The sequence below is a fragment of the Otolemur garnettii genome, unplaced genomic scaffold (genome assembly GCF_000181295.1).
Source record: "Otolemur garnettii isolate 467f Iridium unplaced genomic scaffold, OtoGar3 scaffold00118, whole genome shotgun sequence".
Lineage (NCBI taxonomy): Eukaryota > Metazoa > Chordata > Mammalia > Primates > Galagidae > Otolemur > Otolemur garnettii.
Genome location: NW_003852513.1, coordinates 1794156 through 1806027, shown reverse-complemented (window position 1 = coordinate 1806027; position 11872 = coordinate 1794156). Strand labels below are relative to the sequence as shown.

The 11872-nt window shown below is 40.4% G+C and overlaps 1 protein-coding gene across 1 annotated transcript in view; it reads right to left on the bottom strand.

The window, feature by feature from the left end:
- Positions 1 to 11872, bottom strand: part of PM20D2 (peptidase M20 domain containing 2) — a 68610-nt gene that overhangs the window by 8070 nt on the left and 48668 nt on the right. The window contains exons 3-5 of the mRNA XM_023517707.1: positions 6274 to 6422; positions 2186 to 2328; positions 333 to 487 (exon numbers count right to left, since the gene is read on the bottom strand). Coding sequence (XP_023373475.1) covers positions 333 to 487; positions 2186 to 2328; positions 6274 to 6422 — 447 coding nt within the window. The remainder of the gene's footprint in view (positions 1 to 332; positions 488 to 2185; positions 2329 to 6273; positions 6423 to 11872) is intronic.

Here is an 11872-nt window from a genome sequence, read left to right as displayed (position 1 = left end):
AACCCGCCACCTTAGGTGTATGTGGCTGGTGCCTTAGCCGCTTGAGCCACAGGCGCTGAGCCATATAAGGCAATTCTAAAAGCATAAATGCCAATGAGGAAGGATATGAGAACTATTTCAACCGAGATCTATAGTCTTCTTTACTGCACACATTCAGTAAAATGTGTAAAAATTAATTCATAGTAACCATTTGGATAATTCATTCTACATGTTTAAGATACCACCAAATCAAAGGCCAAGTCAGGCTTCAATCTAACTTCATTAAACAGCCCCAGCCCCAACACAGTCTAAACCCCTCTAATCATAGCTTAGGTCACCCTTAGACTTCTTACTGTGCACCCCGTGGCCAAAGCTGCAGCTCTGAAGCAATCTTCTGCCTTTTTGGTCAAAACTTGAAGCTCTTTCATCGAGGGGGCACGGAAGTAATAGATTAATTCAGAATAAGAGGGAATGATATTGGGTTTTACACCACCATTTTTTATTACACCTATAAAAAAAACCAAATTACTGAAATTAAGCTTGGTGAACAGTTCTTTTAGCTTAAATATACTTGTTAAGTTATTCAGCCAATATATACACAAAGAAAAATAATTTAAATTTACTAGCTTCACCAATATACCAATCAAAGGTTTTGATATGCTGTACAACATACACAGGGTGATACTTTCTGGCTAACAGGAGAAAAATAAAATAATATGTACTTTATTCAAAGGAATTTATAATAATGTTAAGAAAGTATGATCCAGATTATAAAGAAACAGGTAGAAATCATATAACTACAAAAAAATAGACTTAGCTTTCTGGAAAATTTTTGTTTCAGGAGGCTCTACTGCAGTTGTACATTTTGATAAACTTTTGACACGAAAAAAGAAAAAAAAACTAATGATAGGAGGTTCTACAACTATGCTTGTACCTCAAGAATCTCATGAATATTTTAAATGGCATTTAGCTCTAGGGAAATCATTTTCTTTTTTTTGTTGTTGTTGTTTACAATACCTAATATAAATACCATATAAATAGTTGTTAAACCACATTGTTTTTAGTTGTATTATTTTATTATTGTATTATTATTGTTACTGTTTTTTCCAAATATTTTCCATCTGTAGTTGGTTGAATCCACCATGGGAAACCCACAAATACAGAAAGTCTCCCATATTGCCATTTTTAATTATCCACATTTCACAAATGGGAAATAATTTTCATGCCAAGAAGAAACTAGGTCAAGGGCCACTAAGTACTATCAACATACAGAACAGAGAGAGGTTCACCCACTCTGCTTTGAGTGTATAGATACACAAAATCTAGTCTCATGTGGCTCACAATATTCCTGTTTGTTCATTTTAAAGCAACTAAGACAGCAAAACTGGTAACTTTTTTGCAATTACAAACTGACTTTTTCCTATAGCAAAACCAGGTAAAGAAAGAGATACTCAAGGGTGGTCCCTATGGCTCAGCGAGTAGGGTGCTGGTCCCATATCCGGAGGTGGTAGGTTCAAACCTAGCCCTGGCCAAAAACTGCAAAAAAAAAGAATCTTCAGGAGGCGGCACCTATGGCTCAAAAGGGTAGGGCGTTGGTCCCATAAGCCAGAGGTGGTAGGTTCAAACCCAGCCCTGGCCAAAAAAAGAGATACTCAAGTATTACAATTTCCTAAATTAAAAGGAAATAAACTAAAAAATAAATGTGTGCCTTAAAGATTATACTTTATGACTGTACACACAATAATGCATGTAACTGTAAAAAATATCAGGCAGGATTATATATAAATATATGTAACATATATAATATATGATACATATTATATAAAATATAATGTATATAAAATATTGGGCATCTGAGTAAATTAAACCAGCAGTCATTACTTTAAATAGATGTGACAAAATTTTGTTATCAAGTTCCAATTTTCAAATACCCACATAAAGAATGTAGTTTCTTACATAAAACCTTTATCTTTGTTACTCAAAGACGACCATTCCATTTATGTACAGTAAGTGAAATTATCTTCATACCCACCTGCAGACAAAGTTCCTACCTACCTATATCCTAGGTTCTATCACATGAATTTCTGCAAATGTGTCACATTTTAAAAATATTCATGTTAAGTACATAAAATGATTCTAAATGTTTTTTTACAAATCAAATATTAAAGAATTATATTGCACTGGAATATATTAAGCACATTCTCACCATGAACTCTCCAGGTGGGTTTCATCTGCTGTCTTAATGTGGACAGATTGGTGTAGGCCAGAACGGCAGCGTCTAACGCATTTACTCCCTCCCAGGGATAAGCAGCAGCATGAGACGCTTTTCCATAATATTTCACAGTCACACTAAGAAATAAAAATCCATTTGTGACTATGTTTCCCCAAAACACTAAAATAAGAAAACAAAGTAATTAAAATTATCCAACTACTATTCAAAATTAATTCATGTTGCTAGACTTTTGATTGGCACATTATTTGTAGTAATAACACTGTAATTTACTTACTTTAGCTACAGTTTATTATTACGTAACACAGTACCTGACACAAAGAAATATTCCAAAAAAGGAGAAAAAGTGAACTTGGCTCAATCAATCTCCTGCACAGATTAAATTCAAGCATAATTATTTTTTAAGATAGGGTCTTGTTCTGTCATCCAGGCTAGAGTTGGTGCAATCATAGCTCCCTGTAACACCTGGGATCAAGGGAGCCTCAGCCTCCCAAGTAGCTAGGACTATAGGCATGTGCCACTATACCAGGCAATTTTTTTGTTTGTTTGTTTTGGAGAGAGGGGATCTTGCTCTTGCTTAGGCTGGCCTCAAACTCCTGAGCTCAAGCAATCCTCCCACCTTGGTCTCCGAAAACATTAGGGTTTTATAGGCCTGAGCCACCACTCTGGCCTAAATGTGTACACAATTTAATTCAAATAAATACACATTAGGTGCTGGAATTACAAAAAAACAAAACAAAACAAAAAACCTCCTATTTCTTTTCACATCGCATTGTGACAGTTCTATATCAAAGGTCTGTACAAGCTCAGAAATTCCATCTTAGGAAGGAGAAGGTCAGGCATAATAGCAGATAATACTTGAATTAGGTTAAGACAACCTATGAAAATCAGGTTATATTCGCAATGCTACCATAGGATCCTAGTATTAAGTCAGTTGTTCCTGACCAGTATTTTTTTTGAGACAGAGTCTCAAGCTGTCACCCTGGGTAGAGTGCTGTGGCATCATAGCTCACAGCAACCTCCAACTCCTAGGCTCAAGCGATTCTCCTGTCTTTACCTCCCAAGTAGCTGGGACTAAAAGCGCCCACTACAAAGCCTAGCTTTTTTTGGTTGCAACCATCATTGTTGTTTGGCAGGCCCAGGCTGGATTTGAACCTGCCAGCTCAGGTATATATGGCTGGCAGCTTGGCTGTTTGAGCCACAGGCACTGAGCCCTGACCGATATTTTATTAATGTTCTAAAATACTGACGAGGGCTGTCTGCATATTAAACAGTTTCTTATGAAGCTCCGTAACTGACTTGCTTAGAGGGCACTTTTTTTTTTTTTTGAGACAGAGTTTCACTTTGTTGCCCTCAGTAGAGAGCTGTGGTGTCCCAGCTCACAGCAACCTCAAAATCTTGGGCTTAAGTGATTCTCTTGCCTCAGCATCCCAAGTAACGAGGACTACAGGTGCCCGCCACAACGCCCAGCTATTTTTTGTTGTAGTTGTCATTGTTGCTTAGCTGGCCTGGGCTGGGTTCAAACCGCCAGCCTTGGTGTATGTGGCCAGTGCTGTAACCACAGTGCTACGGCACCAAGCTTTAGACACTTTTTAAACCTAATTAACAGTACTCACATTTAGATTAATAGAAAGCCACTCTGATTGTTTTTAATGGGCTAGATTCAGGACTCCTGAGAATGCTAAGGGTATTTTTTTTTAACTGAGTCTAAACATTCTACTACCACAACAAAAACAAGTAAAAGCATCCAAAATTATAACATTTTAAGATATGAGCCAAGCACTTTGGGAGGCCAAGGTGGGAAGACTGCTTGAACAACATACCAAGACTCTGTCTTTACAAAAAATACCGCACTTAGCTGGGTATAGTGATGCATCCTTGTAGCACTAGCTACTCCAGAGGCTGAGGCAGACGGATTGACTTGAGCCCAAGAGTCTGAGGTTACAGTAAGGTATGGTGATGCCACTGCACCATAGCCCAGGTGATAAAGCAAGATCATGTCTAAAAAGGGGGAAAGAAAAAAAAGCAAGGAAAAGAAGAAAGGAAAGAAAAGGAAGGAAAAGGAAAGGAAAGGAAGAAGAAAAGAGAACAGGAAAAAACAATTTTAAGATCAATGGATTAGTAGTTTCTTAAAAATTAAATCCTTGATCTTGCTCTCTTTTCCATCTTAAAAGATGACCAAAGAAAAAGCTAAGTCAGACACTAAGAAGAGGCCTGGCTACCTTTAGAATGCAGACAGTCCAAGAAGGCTAATGAGCTGGGAAGTCTGCCTAGAGGTGCAGGCCCCATCCAGCCAGAGAGAGACACCTCTTGTCCCTGTCACAGTAGGGATTCCAGAATAGTTAAGATATCACCCTCAGAAAACAGGCCCCATCCAGCCAGAGAGAGACACCTCCTGTCCCTGTCACAGTAGGGATTCCAGAATAGTTAAGATATCACCCTCAGAAAACAAGGCTCAGGAGGCTGCTGAGAGGTGAGATACCGGAACACAACCCAGAAATACTGCTGGGTGGTTCCACCACCATCCCGAGGTACCCAGCTACCTCAGAGAACATACAGTTTTCTGGATACAGCTGTGCAGTGGCTCCTTGTGACCATAACTATGGTCAAAATTTCTTATGTAAAGAATTCAAATCACCGGTGGCACCTGTGGCTCAAAGGAGTAGGGTGCCGGCCCCATATACCAGAGGTGGTGGGTTCAAACCCAGTCCCAGCCAAAAATCTGCAAAAAAAGAATTCAAATCACTTCAATGAGGCATGCTCCCAAATACTGAAAAAAGTGAGCCCTTCAGTGCAGAGAAAGATAAAAGGCTGCAGTACCAGACAATTCTGAAAAGCATACACTGACAAGTTCCACTAAAATCCATAGATTTTCAGATTTTTGGTTCTCTCTCAGGAGGTAATTTATCCCCTCTGCAGAGAACTCAAAATAAATAAAATGGAAAAGTGTTGTTTTCTTTCCAAAGGTAACAGAATTATCTGTTAAAGACAATGGGTAGATGTTTTCCAGAAATCAGATCACTTTCAGATAATTCAAAACAAAACTTAAGTGTCAACATGTTCTGTTCACTATTCCTATGCTAATAGGTGCTACTATAGTCTGTTCTGAAAGTCACCACACTTAGGAAAAACTGCATTGACGATGGCTATCTTGTAACATGTTCACCATGACTGGGAAAGGTGGTCAACAAAGGGGACCTTACTGAACAAACACAGACACTGTCACCTAATCATTTGTACCCTCATATTAATCTGAAACTGAAAAAAGAGGTGGTCAACACGTAGAGGATACTGTAGAGGATACTCCCTACGTCGCCCCCCTCCTTAAGTTAAGCTAATCTTCACAGACCATTCAAGTCTGGATTAGTACAGTAGGCCAGTTCCTTCTGTTGACCACCTCTGTATGTTGACATGTTATAGTCCCAAGGATGATCAACTTAGAGGTTCTACTGTGTTTTGTAAAATTTTGTTCTGAATATTTTGTAAATAAAGGTACATTTAGCTATAATTTCCTATTTTCCCTATTATGTATGGCAACTGTTGGGACCCCATGTATTTTAATACTCCAATTATAAACACTACAATAAATCTCAATTAGAAGAGGTTTGTCAAATGTCATCCAATGGAAATCAAGACATCCTACCATTGGTTCGGTGCCTGTAGCTTAGCAGCTAGGGTGCCAGCCGCTTATACCAGAGCTGGCAGGTTCGAATCCAGCCTGAGACTGCCAAACAGCAATGACAACTACAACCAAAAAATAGCTGGGTGTTGTGATGGGTACCTGTAGTCCCAGCTACTTGGGAGGCTGAGGCAAGAGAATCACTTAAGTCCAAGAGTTTGAGGTTGTTGTGAGCTGTGATGGCACAGCACTCTACCCAGGGTGACAGCTTGAGACCATGTCTCAAAAAAAAAAAAAAAAGAAAAAAAAAAAAGACATCCTACCATTATCTTTCAATTTGCTTTTTAAATGCATAAATGTGGGGTGTCAAGTCTCTGGTTTAGACATAAAAAGTATTCTATAATCTGCTTCCTTCTAAGAAGTTTATCTTCAACTGATCACTTACTCATGTTCCGCTATATCTGGTAGATAAGCAGCATTCTCTTGGGATGGATGGGCCATAAAAACAATGTCAAGATTTTTAAAAGCCCCTGCTTCAATTAGATCAATTTTGCCACCACCATCTTCTTCTGCAGGGGTTCCCAGGACGATTATCTAGATGGAAATATCCATGTCAGAGCAAAACAACAAAATCCTAGAAGGAAAATATCAGACAAGTTCCTTTGCATATGTATTCAGAAGCTATGTTAAAGTCCTTGCTTAAGCTACGAACAGATCTCTGATATGCAGTGGACATAAATACATGGTACTGAATTAATCACAAAATTTAACTTACACTGCTATACCAGTTTGGTGCAAAGTATTTACTCAGACAATACAGGTATCTTTCCAATTTTATAAGTCAATTTTACATAACTAATGGCAAATACAAAAAGTTAAATACTACATATTTAGCTCCTCAAAAGTTGTTAAGATTTTATTTCTTAAAGCTTCTTGACTAAGTCTTTTAATTTATGTACACAGTAACTCCTAAGCATCTGCCTGGGAAGGAACTTTCTAATGACTTACTGGTTATCCTCACAATAACCCTATCAGGCAGGTAAGCAAGAGCAAGCCACATCACCATGGGGGGGGGGTGATTTTGAGGAATAGAGTGAAGTCTTTTTTGCCTCAGGTCACAGAGCAAGTGTTCAGGCAGAGCTGAGATTAGATGCCCTGCCCTTTAGGCCTGAACTCTGATTCCTTAAGCTACCTACGTAAAAGGTCTTGTCTCATTAATCCTTTATGAACATTCAACCAATCTTAATACCCTGGTTAGAAACAGCCAACTATTCACAAACTTACTGATTTGATTCTACCAGTTCAACCAGACAGATTAATTGGTCACCAAATACCTAATTAAACAAAAAAGAACTTTACAGAATAAACATTTTACTTTGATATTTAAGCTTAACTTTTTCAAATAATAAAAAGCCAAAAAAACCCCCTATAAATAGCTAATATACTCTCAAGATCATGTATAAGAACACAGTGAAACAAGCAGGAAAAATGTCTTGGCTTGAAAAGGCGTTATTATCTAAATTCCATTTTTAGATAAGATATAACTTAATCTTGCTAAAACTGAGAACAGCCATTCGAAACTGTAAATCTTTACTTTTCCCAAAGTCTAGCTTTCTTTAGAAGTTATAAAGTACTCAAACTCCTAAATTAAGCTGCCCTTTACCCTTAACCCTTAGGTCATCAAATATCTTGCTGATAGCTCTTAATGACCTTTCATGAATTAACCTCTGCATCTCTCCAGTGTTCCATGACATGGCAACCGATGCCTCCCTCCCCAAAACAGAAACCTAACCAAGCACAATAAAAGCCCCCAGAAGCAGAAAAGAGAAGACAGCCAAAGAGAAAAAGCCACAAGAGATGGAACTGTTAGGATAAGAGAAAAGTTACTGACAATGGAAATAATGGGCTAAAGAATACTAGAACATCTGGTTCTCCCTTAACTCGAATGATGACTGAATCGTAGCTTACAGAATGTAGAACACACCATCTGGAAAATGGTCATGCAAAATCAAACTTGCCCTACAACAAGCATAAAACACATTTCCCAGTTTAAAGAACTGGTTATTTCTCAAACCATGGTATAAAAATGAAGACTGAAGGATAAGCTCATCTGTGCAGTAAATAATCGTTTGCATCCCCACCACTGGTCTGGTGGCTCCAAGACTGAGCACTTCCCATCCAAATCCCCATTATGTGAATCACAACAGCTCCTATGAACGCCACAAACAAAATATTTGTTTTGGAGTCTAATAAAGAGGGGCTGTGGAGTTCCCTACTGTTGCAGGAAGATGAGGCCCAATGGAGAGAAAGAGCTCCCAAACACCACCTTTCTAAGAGGAAGAAGGGCTTTATTCACCAGCCAGGAGCTTACAGCATAGAAGAATTCCAAATGGCCTCGCTCCAAGACTGGCTTGGTCTTTCTCTTTTTATTCATAGTCAAAAAGTTCCATTCCACAGGTACTCCTCTCATTGGCCAGTTTGAATCAAGCGGGAGATGCTATTCCAGACCCTATAGAATTACAGGATTTCACAGAACTCGGAAATTTCCAAGTTACAGGAAGTTAAGTTTATAAATTCCTAAGAGCTGAGTCACCATGGAGAGGACTAGTAGGTGTTTCCTTGTGGTCTTCTTGAGAAGACCTGTTCTCCTAGACCTCACCTTTCTTGGGTATCCTCTCTTCATTCCCTCCTTTTGACACTCCAATATATTTTAATTTGGGGTCTCAATATCAGTTTGTTTCTGCAGGTGCCAATATTAATTACTTTTTAGCACTGAGGTTTCAGGGACTGTGACTCTTCTTGGGTTCTCTACTCAGGTCTTAATAGTACCGTGGTGGTGGGCTAATATACATGCAAGATTTTACTTTTCCCTGTGACACCCCCCCCCCACCCCCTGTCTTTTCCCAAAGTCCAAAGTCCAATTAAGACAGACAAGTCCCTCGAGGAGTTTCCTCAGGCTTCAGCCGTGCGCTGACCAGCCAGCTCCCCGTGTGTGGCTGGAGCAGAGCATGCTGACTATCTTCAAAGTTACCTTTACTTTCCAAGGGCCAGTGAAGCCCTATTCAGCCAGCTGTGATGACTCCAGATGAGTATTCCTTTTACCTTTGCTGCTTGCATGTGGTCAGGATGATGGTGTAAAGTCCTTTCTACCTTGGTTTCAGGGGGACCAGATTCTGATTCTGGACCTAGACTTGGTCCCCTTGATTCTTCAGAGAGAAAGGGTGTACAGACACAAAAGACTAAACAGAACATAATTACCCAGTGGAGATTTTCTTTGCTACTTTTTCTAGGGTTTTTGTCTATTCAGTTCAGTCTTTCCCAGAGTGGCAACCTAAACCATGGGAAGATTTCCCTGGGCAATACTTTTGCTACTTCAGGAGTCTTTTTTATCCTGGAGGGAAAGGCTTTTACCTATTCCAAGTCTGAAAGACAATCACCAGCAAGTACTTGTTCCCTCTAAACCTGGGCATTTTAGTAAAGTCTACCTGGAAGTCCTCGAAGGGCGCTGCTCCATACGACTGGATTCCTGGGGGTACCGTCAGTCCTTGGCAAGCGCTAAACTGGCTGCAGGTGACACACCATTGACTGACAGTTTTGGCCAGGGCTGCCAGGTGGGAGATGTAGAGGTACTGGCCCACCAACTTCATCAAATACTCCTGTCACCATGGTGGCTCCTAGAACCTGGGGGACTGCTACTTGTCCATCTGCCATCTTTATCCATTCTCCTTCCATTTCCTGGCTCCTCTCCTCTGCCAACTGTTTCTTCCCTTCCTGGGAGTAGATAGGTGAGAGCTCCAGAACCCACAGGATGAGGGGAGCCACTCAGTTTGGATGCAGTCCTTTTTGCCTCCATACCGATCCTAGTGTTCCCTTTAGTGAAGGTGGAAACATCTCCTTGATGTTCATGACAGTGCATCACTGCCACCTTCCAGGGTTTCTAGCAACTGAAGTATCTTCTGCTGTTACTTAATGTCCTTTCCCCCAGAATTTAATAGTCCCTTCTCCTTGTACAATGCCCCATGTACTTGGAGAGTCAGAAAAGCATTCACATTTTTCCCTTGACTTAGTTCTAAGGCTCAAGTCAAGGCAATTAACTCAGCCTTCTGAGTCAACGTTCCTTGGGGTAGGGACTTAGCCTCTACAGTCTCTGTTAAGGTAACCACTGCATACCCAGCTTGCCGCTCACCTTGCACTGTCATGCAACTGCTTCAGTCTACATACAAGTCCCAGTTTGCAAATGTCCAAGGCTGGTCATGCAAGTCAGGTCTGCTAGAATACACATTATCTATAACTTCTATATAGTCATGCTCAGTCTCTCTTCCACTGACTGGAAGAAGCGTGGCTCGGTTCAGGGTGTTCTTACATTAGAGAGCCAAAAGTGTCCTTTAGTGTCCATTAAAGTGACCACAGAGTGGGGTACTTTCACTCTGAGATTCTGCCCTAGAGTCAGCTTATCAGCTTCTTGCACAAGGAGAGCCGCAGCGGCTAAAGCCCCTAAGCAGAGTGGCCATCTTTTTACCACTCCATCCAACTGCTTAGAGAGGTAAGCTACAGGTCTTGGCCAGGACCCAACCAGCTGGGTTAACACACCTACAGACATCTTTCCTCTCTCTGAGATATACAGAGGGAAGGGCTTGGCCAAGTCTGGTAGCCCCGGTGCAGGTGCATTTATCAGTCTCATCCTTAGCTGGGAGAAGGCATGTTACTGTTTTCCTCCTTTAGTTGCCTCATACAAGGGCTTAGCCAAGACAGCTAAGTGGGGGATCCAAAGACAACAAAAGTTGACTGCACCTAAGAATTCCCAAACCTGCTTTTGGCTCATGGGGGTAAGGAGGCAATTTAATGACTTGCCTCCATTTCATGCCTAGATACCTCTACCCCTGCTGGACAGTAAATCCTAGATAACATACTTGCTGTTGGCAAATCTAGGCCTTTCGTTTGAACAATTTATAGCCACATACCTCTAGATGTCATAAAAGACAGTCCATGCCTTGGGTGCAGGCCTCCTGGGTTGGTTGCCCTGAAAGGAGGTCACTGACATACTGGAACAGCACATATTCTAATTCCTCAGCTGGAGATCATGAGCCAGTGCTTCTTCAAAAATTGTGGGTGTTTTGAACCCTATGGCAACCTGGACCATGTGTACTGGATCACAGTTTCCGTGTCTGGTCTTTCCCACTGGAAAAACAAACAGCCTCTGGCTACCCAGAGCCAGCCTTATACTGAGAAACTCATCTCTTTAGTCCAGGCAAGTAAGCCACTTGGCTTCTGCTGGCAGCAGACTCAGCAGAGTATACAGATTAGGCACAGTAGGATGCAGTGTTACAGTTACACCATTTACTGGGAAATTCTCATTTTAGGTTTTAATTTTTCCTGAAGTATCTATATAGACACAGTAGATAACATTTAACACTGCACAAATTTTTCCAGTGTAGCCAATTGGCGACCTTTGTTGAGTCTTAAGGCTTTAGAGTAAATATAACTACTATATATAATTCTATACTCTTTGGCCAGTCTCTTAAGTCCCATTTAACAGATTAACTTAGTAAAACAGTTATGTTTCATTTTCTGAGCTGACAGTACAGACAAGGCTGGGATTTAATAGCCTTGTCATAGCCTCTTTTCTCTTTGAATCATTTTTCTCTCTCCAATTTCTCTCTTTACTAAAGACAAATTATAGCAGAACCAACTCAGTTGCCAAAATAAACTGTACCTTCAGTATACTGATTATTTGCATAAAGCGCAGTAAGAATAATTAATTGTTAACCATCTAGGCACTTCTTTCCTTTAAAATTGGCTTTGCTGGAACCTTTTATAAGGAATCTCAGGCTGGACTTTCTTGAAAGCCTTTCATGAGCCCAGGTTTCATTTGTGCCATAAGATACCTCTATGCAGTGGGTAAATTCCTCTTTTCGAGGCCCCCAAGCACATTTCGATTCCTGGACCCGTTAGCAAGTGACCATTGTTACTTACCACAGATCAGGAAATGTTACAGGTGGGTATCTGGCCAGTTTTCCTAAGGGCTTTTTTTTTTTTTTTTTTTT